Raw genomic sequence first — 15615 nt, 5'->3', positions numbered from 1 at the left:
ATCAAATCCTATAGAATCCCTGTTATGCTGGGCTACGTTTAGCTTTACCAGTGCAGCTTTTACATTGTTAAGTCTGTCGTGGATTTGTTATTGGCATAGAGTTCGGATTTGCCAACATATTTAAATTTTGTTTCCATATATTTGAAGAACTCTTCATATTCAAAGCATATAATATCTTTTTGCGGTATTTAGACTTCAGTTTGAGAGCGAATAAAAGGGTTTCATGAATTAAGTTTGTCGTAAACAATTAATAAATAGATTACGTTAACATATTTTAGAAAAAAAACACTCTCAGACACTGGTCTTACACATTTACCCTTCATTCACAATATAAGCAACGCTCCTTAACATTTAGTTGACATTTTGTAGAAGTGAGTATGTTTCACCAGTTAGTCAATGCTTATACATTGTTGTTAGACTGTGGTAAATATTTAGCAAGCGACACAGTAGTACTGAATTAGCACTATAGTACATGCAATCTGAACAGGTGGTAAAAGCGAATATCAATAGACAACATTTTAAACTCACTAAACATAAACATTACTTCTAGCATAAAACCAGAAGAGAAAATCTAATATGTTACGAAACAAAATTAATGAATCATAACCTCCAAAATACCCCCAGGGAAACTCCTCAACGCTTGCCTAACCAGAAAACCAAATCATACTTTGACTTTACTCAATCAACAATGGAAAGTAAACCCTCTGTACTGGTCTAGTGACAGAGTTGAAACTGAGAGTGGCGAAAGTTGAACAGCTTGGGGTAATTTGGTGAATGCGAAGGACAAAATCATCTCAAGCTGCAACGAGGGGAGGTGGGAAAGTGAGGACGAGATACGGGTCATAGCTTCCACCGGAGATAACACAACAGAGATAATGACCTCGTACAATCATGGTAATGCGAGGTAAACTGACTTGGGTAACAATGCTCTGTAGACTACTAGGTTGTGTAATGTAACAATCGTGTACCACAGCAATATCAGGATCTTTTTACTAAATGAAAACTTCTCTACTAAAAAGTAGCTGTAAAAAGAACGAGTATTTTATCAGTTTATAATGTTCAAACATTAAAATACATAATAAAAGAAGGTTAATTTTCCAATACCACAAAAACCCCCCAAAATAATAATAAATAAACGTTATCAGCATTCTGACACATACTTTCTCCCATAAGTTTGTCAACAACCTTTATCATGTGTAAGTGGTGAGAGTAAATATACGGAAATGGGATTTGTACAATTTTGTTCAGAATTTAAAGGACTATAACATGCTAAATTTTTATCAAAATCGCTCGGGCCATTTTTGGGAAAATCCGATTTTTCTGTTATTTTATGGGGGTTTTAAGGGAAAATGACAGAATTTACAATAACCTTTGAACCGTACTTTTTACAGAAATGGGATTTGTACCATTTTGTTCAGAATATAAAGGACTATAACATACTAAATGTTTATCAAAATTGTTCTGGCCATTTTTGGGAAAATCATATTTTTCCGTTATTTTATGGGTTTTTATGGGAAAATCCCCATTAAAAATAAAAATTTCTAAAAAATGAAAAACTATCGAAATTGTAAGGACCATAACATAAGTACTATGTTAAATCAAAGCCGGATTTTTGTCTAAAATCCTATTTTTTGTTTTTATGGGGTTTTATTGGAAAATAACATAATTTACCATAACCTTTGAACCGTAATTTTTACAGATATGGGATTTGTACCATTTTATTCAGAATTTAAAGGGCTATAACATACTAGATTTTTATCAAAATCGTTCGGGCCATTTTTGAGAAAATCCGATTTTTCCTGTTTTTTATGGGTTTTTATGGGAAAATCCCCATTAAAAATGAAAATTTCAAAAAAATGAAAAAAACGCCTGGAGATACCATGGATTAGAACCTACATACCAAATTTCATCGAAATCGGACCACAGGTGTGGTCTCTAGCTCTGTACACATCCAGACACACAGACACACACACACACACACACACACACACACAGACATCACTTCGAAAACCACTTTTTTGGGTCCAGGGGGACCCAAAACGAATATATCCACTCAAAACTCAAACTCGAAAATTTTGACGAAAACAATACTTTCTCCATATACTATGGTATAGGGGGAGAAAGTAAAAATCACCCCTGAAAAAGGATGTAACTTTAATATTTTACTTTCATGCAAACTCGGCACAATTTCCTATTCGACCCAAGCAACAGTTCCAGTGACGAAATTACCCTAACAGGTTCCCTGTAGACGATTCTATTGACGGAATAAAAAGTTGTATGCGTGCCGTGTTGGGGGTAGGGAGGGTGGTTTGATATTCTAGCCGCGTGTTGGGGCGCGGTCGCACGCGTGTGGCCGTGTAGCGTGTTCACCCCTACTCCACATCTGATAAACGTGTTATGTACACTGTTATGTACAATACTAAGTGTTGTCTAGACTGGGAGTAGTTGACAATGCTGACGTCTATGTGAATCAGCTGAAGCATATTTTTATTACGGAAAGTAAATAAAAGAAACGTCTTATAACACTTAAAAAACATATATTTACGATTATACTGTTACTGTTACTCACAAGACGGTAAATATACATAAAAGATGGTACAATGTGATTCGCCTTTTGGGTCTGTTGATGATTGGAGTGTCCAATCGAAATCGATCACCACTTACCATCTTTTATGTATATTTACCGTATTGTGAGTAACAGTATAAACGTAAATATATGTTTGAAGTATTTAAGACGTTTATTTTATTTACATTCCGTAAATTTAATAACACGTACAATGCTGATCAAGAAGTTGTATATTTTTATTCCAATTGAAAATAATTGAATGGGGCTCTCAGAGAGTGTACTAATGTGTGAAATTTCTCTTCATTTTTTTAAAGCCAAAATGATCTTACATAAGAGATCCTATGTTTTACAATAAGTTTACCTTTCAACTTGACTTGTTTGCAATAGAACACATGGCTGTCCGTAGCCCAATTCAATTACCTTCATGTATATCGTTTTCTGTAGTCAAGTAGTACTGAATCAGTTATTTACAGCCAACGATTACAGTACCTTTAGAACTGGATAAAGTCAGGAACATAGAGATGGGACGTCAACAGTACTTTTCTCCATAGTCAAAGATAGAGCAGTAATTTCCAATAAGGTCAAGATGAAATATAGAAATTATATAACCCTCTCTCCCAATGTTTAAGTAGGTCTTATTAGCGAATTTCCCTATAGGGAAGTAGCTATTACCGTAGGTCTCATGGTAAGACTTAGGCCCGGGACCGATTTACTTTTTCATTTTGATGTCCCCAGAGGACAAAAACACCATTCGTTCAAATTTTTATATATGTATATATATATATATATAGATATATATATAGATTTATATATATATGTGTCCGTGAACACGATAACTTGAGTAATTTTTATCCGATTTTGATGAAATTTGGTTTGAAGGTGTAAGGCGGGATAAACTTGAATGAGTTCGCGATCCAGCATGATCGGACCATGGGAACAGGGTTTTATGGGGGGTTTTATGGGGTAAAAATTGGTTTTTCTCACTTTTGACCCTCAAAACACAAAATTTCCCAATTTTTCTCTAAACCTTCTTAAAGAGCTTAAAAAAACAAACAATTCAGTATATCAAAGTGTTTTTGTACAGTTATTAGTTACGGAGAAAACTAAAAAAATTGTAAATTTAAAATTCCCATGTTATTCTTATGGAGAATATTGTAAAATGTTGTAGTTTGCTTGTTTATGGATATCTTTTGATCAAACTTGGCAAATATATTCATTTTCTACTAAGCAATAATTATTTTACTTAAAACACACACTTTATTAGTTTCCTTGTAGCAGCAAACCTAGGTACTCGTTAAACCTAATGTTATTTAAATAGATGGATTGAAAATTAATTCAGCCAAATGGAAATTCGCTTAGACGGTAGGTTTGCTGCGGCGGGGGTATTTTATTAACACACGAATTATTTTGATATGTACCTTTTACGAATAGTCATTCCTGTCCTTCTGTCAGTTCTTTGCAAACAATATTTGTGCGAGTTAATTGGAGAAAAAAAACTGCGACATGAGATAATCTTCTTCTGATATCTCAATCCATTATTCTATTAGTGCTTGTTTCACGTCGGCTCTACTCAATCTAAAATATATATTAAGTATAATAAATTGAACAGATCAATCTCCAAGTAAACAACAATGGAAATGATAATACAAATACTGGCGACAACAAACACAAAGCGCATGCGTAGAGGGTGTGAACGTCTAGCCTCGAGCCACGCCCGTTTAGCCTTGACCAGGGCGCCTCATGTTCCAAATCAGGCGTGTGATTGGTCCAAATTGGTGAGTTATGAAACAGAGGTTATGAGGTGAGATCAAGGGCGAGGTCAAGACTGCGAATACCACGAGGATAACAAAGTCTCAGCGGTTCCTGTTTTGGAACAAAGAATTTGACCTCTTGAAGGCATTGTTTCGGTGAAGTCGTTTGTGCAAATTATTAATCTGTGCTAGGCAAACTCCACCCCTGATTTATTGAAAATAGTTGCTGATCAATCAGAACTAATGAGACATCGTATGACTGCAGACGGAAACAAAGGTATAGTTATCTCAAAACCTTCAACAAATCTCAACACATTGTCCTTCTCGCCCCACAAATTTTCCATATTCACTCTTTTCAGCGGCATATACATAAATATTTACTAGATTTCACAGGTTAACCAATTACACAAATGTCCATAGATGCAGCACGTCAAGGTGTGCTCCATGACATCCACGAAAATAGTGAACTAGATTCATCAACCAAACGAAAAGTATGTCACCAAAAATGTCAGCGGCATCAGCCAGTATGACATACAAGTTATGTGAGCGGGACTTTGCATACAATAGCGTCGCTGGTGACACTTTGGACCTCCCATCAAAGACAATGGATCACGCGGCCTCAGCAGGGCGTCTGCAGAAGACAAAGAAGATAATAGGCTTATAGCAACCCATGAAGACGGGTCAAATGGACGCCGCACCGCCGTCGTGAAACTGCCGATATGAATAAGCATTCAACAAACAAAACGTCCATCACGAACTGAAGACGGGAGAATCGTGGCTTTGGTTCCGGGACTGCTAATGAGATTCTTGTTTAGATATGCTGGAGGAAAATTAGAGGTATGAAAATGTACTGCAATAGTTACGAACATCCAAACTCAACTTGCTTTACTCAGATTCCTCGGCTGGTTGCCTTTCGGGAATTATATCTCAAAGCTTAGTTCAGAATTGCCATTACCTCACCAAATTCATAACTGATCTCCATTTGATATCTGATTTAGAAAAGTTGCTCAGATTTCATTCATGTAAAACAGTAATTATTCGACTTGATCAAATTATATCTCTACAAAGGCAGGTGATTCATTACCAGCTTTCACAACGATCCAATTAATTCGAGAAACAGGTTCCTATAGCAAATGAAAGTTTAGTAAAGATGAGTTGGCGGCAAGAGTATCATCTGGACCTAACGGTAATCCAACACACTTCTTTTTACAGCCACGTGACAGCAACAAAACAAAACGGATGGGACTGAATTGTTTGAGAAGAGGGGCGAGGGAGTAAAGCTTATTGAGGATGCAGTTGATAACAATGTCGATGCAACTGCAGCCGATGAGGCGATGACCCGACAGAAGCCTGCAGGAAGCTCTTCACTCTCCACACAGGATGTCGCGTCCAGGGTGAACGCTTCTGATCAGAGCTGATCTTCATCCGATCTGATCAAACTGATCAGCAGTTCCTTCCTGCCATTGTAGAGGTTGCTAATTAGCACTAGCTGGACTGGTGAATCTAACTATCTAACGGAGTAACTCTGCTGTGTAGATTGTAGATTTAGTTTTTTCTTTGTCCGCACAAAGTTGACGTTGATTGCTCCAGGATTCTTTGATCGGCCATCAAATCTGAAAGCTTCCTTCCCACTGGTAGGGAAGTCAGTGGATTGTATATGTTAATTAATGGCGAGTAGGATTATTCAACGTTTCAGCAAAAACGACGGGGTCTGAGAGGACAAAGACACCGTGGGTTCAGATAACGACAGAGAACTCATTGAAAAATATGTGGCAAAACAACCACAATGATTATATAATCAAGATGTGAAATAGGCACTAACTTGACGGATGTAATAACATGAACTAATCTTGCTACTAGGATTCTATTTTACCACTGCCACCAGCTATCCGCAACGCCACAATGATCGTGAAATGCGGTGTAAGTAGGGAAGGTAACAGTTTTCATCCACTCGTACTTCCGTACTTTCTCTCATACTGTAGAGCCGAAGGAATTTGCCCTAGGGAGTAATGATTGTCTAAGCCTTAACATTGTGAACGCAATGCTGTATGTTTAATTGATCGCTAGGGCGTGGTTACCTAAAAGAGATTTATGCACGAAGTAAAACTTCCTTATAAACTTTATAAACTTCCAGGCTAAAAAGGTATCGCTAAACAATGTCGAAGTTCGAAATTACTGCAGTTTATTTTAATTCTAGTATGTATCCACCAATGATTAGTTGAGTTCTGAGTTGCAGCATCTGCTTCGTCAAAACTGACATATGAAGGATTGGCGTCAGCACAAAGTGTGCATCGGCCGGAATCGATTTGTAGATTGAATCCTTTCAGCTTTGCGGGGGGCGATTTTCGATCTGGACTACATAATGGCTGTTACAAAGCTACAAAATAGTAAGTTTTTATGTGGGCTGGAACAAGCATCGTCCAGTGGACCGGAACAACGGAGTGCGGGCTGAAGTGGAGCCCATTATGTAATTATTTTAGTGGCAGATCAGCTGTTCCATGACGGGTATCACAACACATGGTGGCCAACAATCGGCCAATCAGTGGCCAGCTGTCTGCGTGTGTGTTTGTGGCCTTGGTCGTGGGTCTGCAGGTGGCCAACTCCAGCTGGCAAACAATTTATTGTTTTCAAGAAAATACGTGACTATGCCATTAATACCACCCCGAACACTGAATATTGTGAAATGAAGACATGTTAGAATTGTTCTACATTGGTCTACATTTTGCTATTAGGCATAGCTCGTTCCATTAAAACTAAAAGACTGCAATTGCCTAGTGATGTTTGTAAGTTTTTTGAAAGAAACCGTCAGTTATTAACAGTTTGAATTTTCCCAGGAAGTTTCCCGTTTCCGACCAGTCTGGTGGAACAAATGGGTCTGTCAATTTGAAAGAAGGCCGAAACCACTAACTAGGTCCCTCCGACAACCGCATCAATGCCGCTAGGCTTGTGGTTTCATTCCTTTGTTCCTGTTGACACAGGATATTTAATTCAACACGAATGAAAATAAGTTTTGACGTAAACATATAATACTTTATGTAAATTGCTCAAACGATGTAGAGCTTATCTTTTGGTCATATATGTCTCCATGCCAATTAAAACAAGTAACCAAATTCCAGCATAGGCAAGACAACTTTCAAGTGACTGGTTTAAGGCATTTAAAATGTTATTTATTAAACTTCACTTTTCCATCCAGGCTTCATCACTTCCCAGGCCCACTTCTCCAAGCACGTAGCCAAACATGAATGGACTTCTGTTCGATCTTCTGTAACAATGTTTGCAACAGATATTTCTGCCAAGTCAAGCACAAACAGCATTTGACCCCTGACACCAAAGTGTTGTATTCTCGTTATAAAGCGATCCTGTTCGACGCAGTCGCCGTGTATGCGCTACGGCACGTGCAGCGGAACCCGACTATCAGGTTTTTCTAGCTTCAAGTCGCCGAGAAGACTATGTCCCCCCAGCTACAACGCGCTAGAGGTTGAACTGGACACTGGACATTCTACACTATCTTTATGTTACCCGCGTAGCGCCATTGGACCGATGCATTACCATTACCATTGAGATGGCTGCGAGTGCGAGACTTGAACTATCTCATCAAATGTACTATAACGTTTTAAGAGTCAATTAACCGGAATCATCATCATAAACTGGTTTTATTGATTTCAAGGCCTAATTCAAAATCTTTACTTTACAGACTACGTAATATTTCATTGTTCTATAGCATGCCAGTTTTTTTTCTCACAGTCTGTTGATTTGTACACAGTTGGCCTTGAATGATTTGATAAAATAACAACGATGACGGGAAAAAAGAAGAAATTTTAGATTCAGGTTCATAAAAACAATTTAAGTTGGTCCATAACGTATAATGTATCTAATAAGGGATTAATACGGGTTATAAGTTAGTTAAAACAAATAATCAATTATCTGACGAAGCACACATGAAGAAAGCTATATTATCGTGGCAATGTTTATCAAAATCACTTGTGTATACAACAAAGAAAATGTTCAATATTTTGATTGATATTTTTTGGTACATTAATAATATTTTAATGCAATTATTTGGTTGAAAGGTACGGAAATTCCTCGCAAATCAAACAATGTTTTTGAAACGAAACCAGAAAAATCTATATTATGCTACCCTTTAGGTACACCTTTTATTTTTTAGACCAAGATCGTGATAATTTACCTGGGTGGCTCCCATCCCAAATCACAACCAAGACTTATCCACATATAGAAACCTCGAAGGTCTCCCTTCTTTCTCAGCACCTCCAACGAAAGGATGAATATGTAAAACCCCAACGCAACACGACTACACCAACCAATAACCTAAGATTTCTCCTCGAATGAAAGAGCTGACTAAAACATGTGTTTGAACAAACAATAATTACACACATCCCGGCGAATCGACTTTCTCCCATGCGGATATTGCCACTAATTTGCCAGATTACGGTTGGGGAGGCCCGACGCCGGGCGCCCAAAGTCACCGTTGCATGCACGCACTCTCTAGACGGGTTCCGTAATTAACAAGCTCGCAGGAAGTCGATAAAATGGCCGCTGACTCATAACAGTTTGCCCGTACATTTCATTTGAGTGCACAACTGTAGCGAAACAATCAAGTTGAGTGCCTCCAGAGATTATAAGTTCTCAATCCAGGGAGCTTGATCTTTACCCTTGAGAAAAGGTTGAAATTGCACCACTAACACTGGATAGTTTTATTACATTATAGGCCTAGTGAATAATGGGTGAATGATGGGGAATAATGCATCTATTTTTGAATCGTTTGGAGTACTACGATATTAATTGAGAAAAAGAACAAACTCATCATTTGGTAAGGTCAACAAGGTCAGGTGTACCAATTCTTTCAATCCACATTCCATGTAAAAAAAGAGGTATGAAGAACTTCGATCACTGGAAAAGGTATCCCACGTTCAGTATTTATGACGTTTCATAAATATGGTTAACATTGATAGTAGACACGTAAGACTCGTAGGCCTACTTGTTATCGAGGTACAATGCTAATTGACATTTAGATTGTAAATGTTCACTGGATCTGCAAGTTTAATTGGGGTTTCAGCTGCCGTTATTAAATAGTTCTTGCTATCGATGGTCTAATTCAAGGTCTACTGTACAAAACATTAACATTTGAATGTGTTTCTACAAGTCAAAATCTGTACGCGACCTCTTGGCTATTAAAACTACTAAGAACCCTTCAAAACTCCGTTTCAATCACTTGGAACACAAAACATTGACATTTGAGTAACCTTTACCGCCCTTAACATACCACTCTTTCAACTCCTCTTCCTACTTCTGTATTAAGTAAAGCAATAAATTTCACATCAGAATCTTATCTTACCACCAACCAACCACATCTTATCAAGTAGAAATCATCTGAGAGATGATGAAACATGAAGTTACAGATAAAGCATGGCTAATCCTGCCACGACTGCTTTGATGAACAAGAAATTGCACTCAACCGTTTCAAGGCCGGCACTACGTCACAGAACACTTTCAGCAAAGGCATCTTGTATCTCATATCTTTAGACAAAGATAGACGTAAATGCAATATTCAGTTTGATTCATTAATATGACTTGGTCAATGTTTAATTGAGTCATTCGTGCGTGCACCTATGTATGTACCAACTCAATATTTAAAACGTGTTATCGATGAAAAGTACAGCGAAGGTAAAATAAACCTAATCATATAATACACATTATGATCGTTTTAACCAAATAATAAATCTGTTGCGTGACCACGCTTCAGAAGAAATCCCACCACCCCTCTAATAAAAGGCTTGGTTCTAAGAGGTATTGCTACATTTTCCCGAAACAACAATCGAGAGATTTTATCATATAATGAAATCGTTCCGAGCGGTTGACCGTATGTGGCAATGTGTACGTTGACTTTCCTATGATCATTATATTGTATCAGCAAACGAATTTGTTATCCCTAGCCCAAACTCCAACAATTGTTGTTCGATGCACGTAGAAAATGTTATGTCAATGTTATAAAAATGTTGTAGAAAATGTTGGATAACCTGGCTTGGGTCTCTAGTTGTATAATGTAAATGGACATGGGATTGTTGTGTTGATGACCATTGTAGACACGAATCATACAAGCCCTCTAGATCAACCTGACATAGTTTTCACACAAGGTACGGTGCAGTATTGTGTGATCAATACCTCGCAACTGTTTGGCATGCTGCAGGGGCGCAGCTTCGCACCAGTCTTATTGCTAATTGTCTACTGAGCCCACTTTATTTCGCGATAACAGCCGCTTACTTCTAGAATGCCAAGCACGAACTCGATGCTTGCGTTTGCTCGTCTGCTTTTCCTTATTTTTATGAGACGAAGAGTCTTAAAGCCCTTTTATAGTAGCATGCAGTACTATAGAAAGACTGTACTGTCTGTACTATAACAATTTATTTTAGGCCTATACATCATTATTGCATTTTGTCTGAATTGGAACTAAATAAAGTCTATATGTTCAATTTCGCTGCAAAATGTACATAAGCTCTTGGACAAATGACACCTGGATCTATAGTGATTCTAAAAAAATCCAGTATCTCATCTAGTTAAATCAGTAAATTATATTTTGAAATTTTGGCAAACCGCTTTAAAACTAAATATTGCCACACACTTCCTAGTAGATCGTATTATGTGTCTCCTTTTGAAGTTAAACCTAGACCATTTCAAGATACAGTGATGCCTGATATATTCGAAGTGCGTTGTGGGTTTGGCTTTTTGTTATTTCAACATCTCACCACAATTGCCTTATGAACTATTGATTGCCCTCTTATTTTGTAATCAAAGAGCAAAGCTATCCCTCACAGGAAAATCTACGCACCCAAAAGAGGGAAACATACGTCCCAATCATCAATGCATTAAAACACTCAATGATATAACACAGTTGTAATCACAATATTGATTTGTTGTATTTTTAACAGGCCTGCTACACAACAACAAAATTTTCCATTTCGGGTTTTATGGTTTTGACGTTGCATTATAAGGAATGGCTTGTATATAGAGATACGTAAGCATTATAGAAACAAGCTTTACATATCAACTAGTTCATTGTACAATTTTCAAATACCATACAAGATTATTTAAAATTGATTTCTTCTAAAATAACATGATTGATATTTTTATTCCTCGAGATAAAGTCAAATTGTTGTAGCAAAAACCTATCCATAAAACTTAGAATATCACTAATTTTCGTTATTGAAGATATTTTACCACAGTTTACGAATGTTCATAAATCACTGTCTACTAAATATAATTATTATATACTTACGCACTATAATAGTAGTTTTCGTTACTAATCCCTAAAGTAGGCTTTTTTGGGACGGTATCGTGTTATGGGGGAAATTCGATTGAGTCACAAAAAAGAATTTTGGACAAGCTGCGAACAATATTTTTCATTAAATTGTCATATATTATAGAAACAAAAAAAAAAATATATATATAGCTAAAACCGTTTGTTAAAGCATTTTAAAGGATCAGAACAGCTGATTTGTTTTCTGAGATAAGCTTTGACATATCCATATGATTCGAGTCCGTATAATCTTACGGACTAGTCCGCAAAAAGCTATCTTTAGGAACTCAAAACAGACAGCTAAGACAGCTTTTTTGAGACAGTATAGTGAAAAATGTATTAAAGTTACTATTACAATTTTTTTTTTGGGTTAAAATTACTGAATATAAAAATGTTGGACTGTCACACAGTTACAGTTAAGACTCGTAACATTGTATACAGATAACGCTTCGCGAAGTAGACGCTGACACAACCTATTTCTGTGTCACAACCAGAATGTTGACAAACAGTGCGTGATATAGTAATCAAACTTAACTTGCCAATCAGCGATATGTCAGCTGTGTTGGGTGTACGATACGCAGTACTTTAGTGTAGACGGGTTTTAACGCATGTATTGGCGATATTGTATGCGCTTCGGGATAACACATGTGCTCCGCAGTGTATTCGTATTTGCTATAGCGTCTGCGTTCTGCAGTGTATTGACGATAACCCATGCGCTCCACAGTGTATTCGTTTGCTATAGCGTCTGCGTTCTGCAGTGTATTGGCGATAACCCATGCGCTCCGCAGTTTATTCGTATTTGCACGTGTTCGTATAGCGTCTGCGTTCTGCCGTGTATTGGCGATAACCCATGCGCTCCGCAGTGTGTTCGTATTTGCTACGCTACAGCGTCTGCGTTCTGCAGTGTATTGGCGATAACCCATCCGCTCCGCAGTGTATTCGTATTTGCTATAGCGTCTGCGTTTTGCAGTGTATTGGCGATAACGCATGCGCAGTGAAAGGAGCTGGTGTTGCAACCGTGACATATAGAATGGCACAGCTCCGAGGCCACATGTCACGGTTGTACAGCATCAAGGGAGACATTAGACTACGGAATGCGGCGGGCGTGTCCCCGGGGTGCTTTGCAACAACTGTGTTTCGGAAAACTAAATTACGTGTACAACTGTTTGTGGTTCACATGTTAACATTGTTAACCTTTTATAATAGGTCTTGGCCCTTTACGGTGGCTGTGAAAGGAAAATGTTCACACTACAGTTCTTGAATAAACATGACATGAAATTTATTCGAATCTTTTGATTGTGTAGATAAAGTTTAAAATGAAGAAAATAGGCATGCAATTAGGGGTGACACAAAGTATTTTTTCTATGGTGTTATTTAGTCGTAACTATCCACTGTTCCGGTGTTTACGTGGACGTTCAACAAGATGCGAAGAACGCTGCGAGTGAGACCAGATACTAAACATACTATAGAACGGGTGGCTTTATTGAATGAAATAAAATCCTCATTTCCGAGGAACTGTATGAAAATCTTCTAAATAATAATTTCCATTATTTTCCCTGAGCGTTATAATAGTGGATACTATAGAAGTATACTCGTAAATTAAACATAACATAAAAACTGACCAGAATGAACTCCTGTGTCCTCGTCCTCGATCTTGACGTGTCGCCTCTCCTGAGCCTTGTCTCCCGCTGAAGACAACAACCTCTCGTCCGGCAGCTGGTCTATCATGATGACAGGGACGTTCGACAGGTCCACGCTCAGGCTACTGCAGGAGTCCTTCGCTTCGTCCTTAGCCGAAAGCTTGTTAGACGAACTCCGAGTCAGAATGGTTGAGGAACTTCTCGACAGCTTCTTAGAAGAAGCTCTCCTTATCAGTGAAAGAGGCGAGTGCTGTTTGGACGGAGAACTCGTAGGAGATCGATTAATGACTTCTAACGCTTGAGCCGAAGTGGATAACAACTTGGTGGACACTTTGAGCAAAGGAGATCGTATTCTATCCGACGCCGACGAAGGAGTTTTCTGCACCGGCATCAAAGTAGGAACTTGAGGACCTGGAGCGTCTATGGTTCTAGTAACCGTGAGCAAAGGTTTCGACGGGGTCTTCACCGGGCTTTTCACATGTTTAGTCCTAGGAGTCCGCAGAGGTGTGGACCCCGGTCTACTAGGAGATCTGGGTTCTTCCTTCCTCTTCTCCGGAGACGTCTGCGCACTCCCAGGCGATCGCTTGGGTGTAGACGTGGACATTTCTCTCTTCGCGACACTACTGGGAGTCCTGTTGTCCGCTAGTGGGACATAGAACGTCGACCTTCGCCGACCCCCACCTGCCTCGCTGTCCGCGAGCATGGTCACTACTGCACTTGCACTTGCACTAACCGCTGCTACAGCAACTCTACACTAGCATAGTGTATGCACTCACACAGACACTTTTACGTCATCCTACAGACAAGTGGAAACAACAATATGACGAAACCCGGTAATCGAACAAGTGTCAACTGAGCATAATAGTAATTGACATCAATTTAAAATAGGCCTAAAAATATGTTGAGCAAAAATTGCGTGTCAAATCGAAACTAGTAATCACTAATTTGTCGTCAACCTTTCAATAACACTGTATCTCAGTCAACACCCAAACATTCCGTAACTCGGACACCGGCTTATCCGAACACCCAGGCCGGTCAGTGACGAGCTATGGAGCACAACACGACCAAGACCTCGCGGCACACGAGACACAACACGAGTACGGAGTACGGAGTACACGCCGCCCGCCGCAGCCGTCCCTTCTCCCACCGCTCGGCAAAGTCCGGCCGCGCTCGAGTGTCTTCGTCTCCGGTCAAATCTCCAGACAAAGGAGCCCAAGTCTGAACGTCTGCTTGCATTTCTTCGATTCGATTCATCCCGCCGACACAACACAACCTGCTTGAGGTTCTACCTGAAACGTTCCAACGTCCCCTTTGTCCACACACCTGACACCCCTAATGTAGCTTCTTGGAATTTGGAACTGTTAAATAGTTTCTCGGCTCAGCCCCTTTCAGTGAAACACGCTCGGAAATCCGTCGTGACGAAGTGTCGTCTCCATTCACGGTGTGAAACCGTGAATTCGTCGAAAATATTTTACACTGCCTTAGTTATAAAGCGATATAAAACTGAATGTTTAGTGATATTTTCTACTTATTTTCTACTGTATTTCGACGTAAATCCACGTTACGATATAACAAGGATTGAATAGTTTAATTTCAAGTAAATTTCCGAATAAATATTCCCTGGGTAGCTGAGTAGTTATAGTGCTCGCCTACTAATCAAAAGGTTGCCGGTTCGATCCTGAGAAAAGTCCGTAGCTTTTTGATGGTTCGAAACTGGACCCAGCTGTTCCTGATCATTGGGCTTTAAATAAATGATCCTGGCTAATGAAACAGCTGATCTTAACAGTAACAAAGCTACACAGATCATCACACACCATTCTACACTCATCCTTCACTCATATTTGGGTTAAAATACGCACCTAAGTGGCGTCCCCATCTTAATGATTGATAATTGATAATAATTGATAACTTGCTTTGTAGTAAATCTTAGTGGAAAACCCCATCACCATATGAAAAACATAATCGATTTGAATAAGACACAAATTTGTAAATACAGGCATTATATTATTTGTATTTCTAAGAACCCAGACCTTTGCATAGTCCCATAAATAATTCTCAAATATAATAAAAATACTCTTTTTAACATCGTGGATTCCATCAAATGAACAAATCCCAATTGAAATACCAATGAGCACTGTACAGAAAAATACACGTTTACTGAAAAACGTAGTACTGAAGAAACTACCACAATTCATTCTACCATTGTAGCAAAGTACAAATCGATCAAAACCTAGCTTTATATGAAATTTAGAGTACAATAGGATAGCTTATAGATTAGTTTATATTCGGTTGGTAGTGATTCTAGTTTGTATATTTTTACCAATTTACTGCAATATTATATTTTTG

At 38.5% G+C, this 15615-nt stretch overlaps 1 protein-coding gene across 7 annotated transcripts in view; it reads right to left on the bottom strand.

The window, feature by feature from the left end:
• The window catches only part of LOC128993365 (ras GTPase-activating protein raskol), a 318987-nt gene that overhangs the window by 55769 nt on the left and 247603 nt on the right, over window positions 1-15615 (bottom strand). The window contains exon 1 of one of the 7 annotated variants that reach the window (XM_054417215.1): window positions 13252-14333. The exons of the other annotated variants lie outside the window; for them this stretch is intronic. Coding sequence (XP_054273190.1) covers window positions 13252-13972 — 721 coding nt within the window. The 5' untranslated portion in view covers window positions 13973-14333. Of the gene's footprint in view, window positions 1-13251; window positions 14334-15615 lie in introns of those variants that run through there. 7 annotated transcript variants of the gene reach the window in all.

The sequence above is a fragment of the Macrosteles quadrilineatus genome, unplaced genomic scaffold, assembly GCF_028750875.1.
Source record: "Macrosteles quadrilineatus isolate MER2022 unplaced genomic scaffold, UCM_ALF_1.0 Scaffold_4__1_contigs__length_99947679, whole genome shotgun sequence".
NCBI lineage: Eukaryota > Metazoa > Arthropoda > Insecta > Hemiptera > Cicadellidae > Macrosteles > Macrosteles quadrilineatus.
This window is presented reverse-complemented; position numbering and strand designations above follow the sequence as displayed.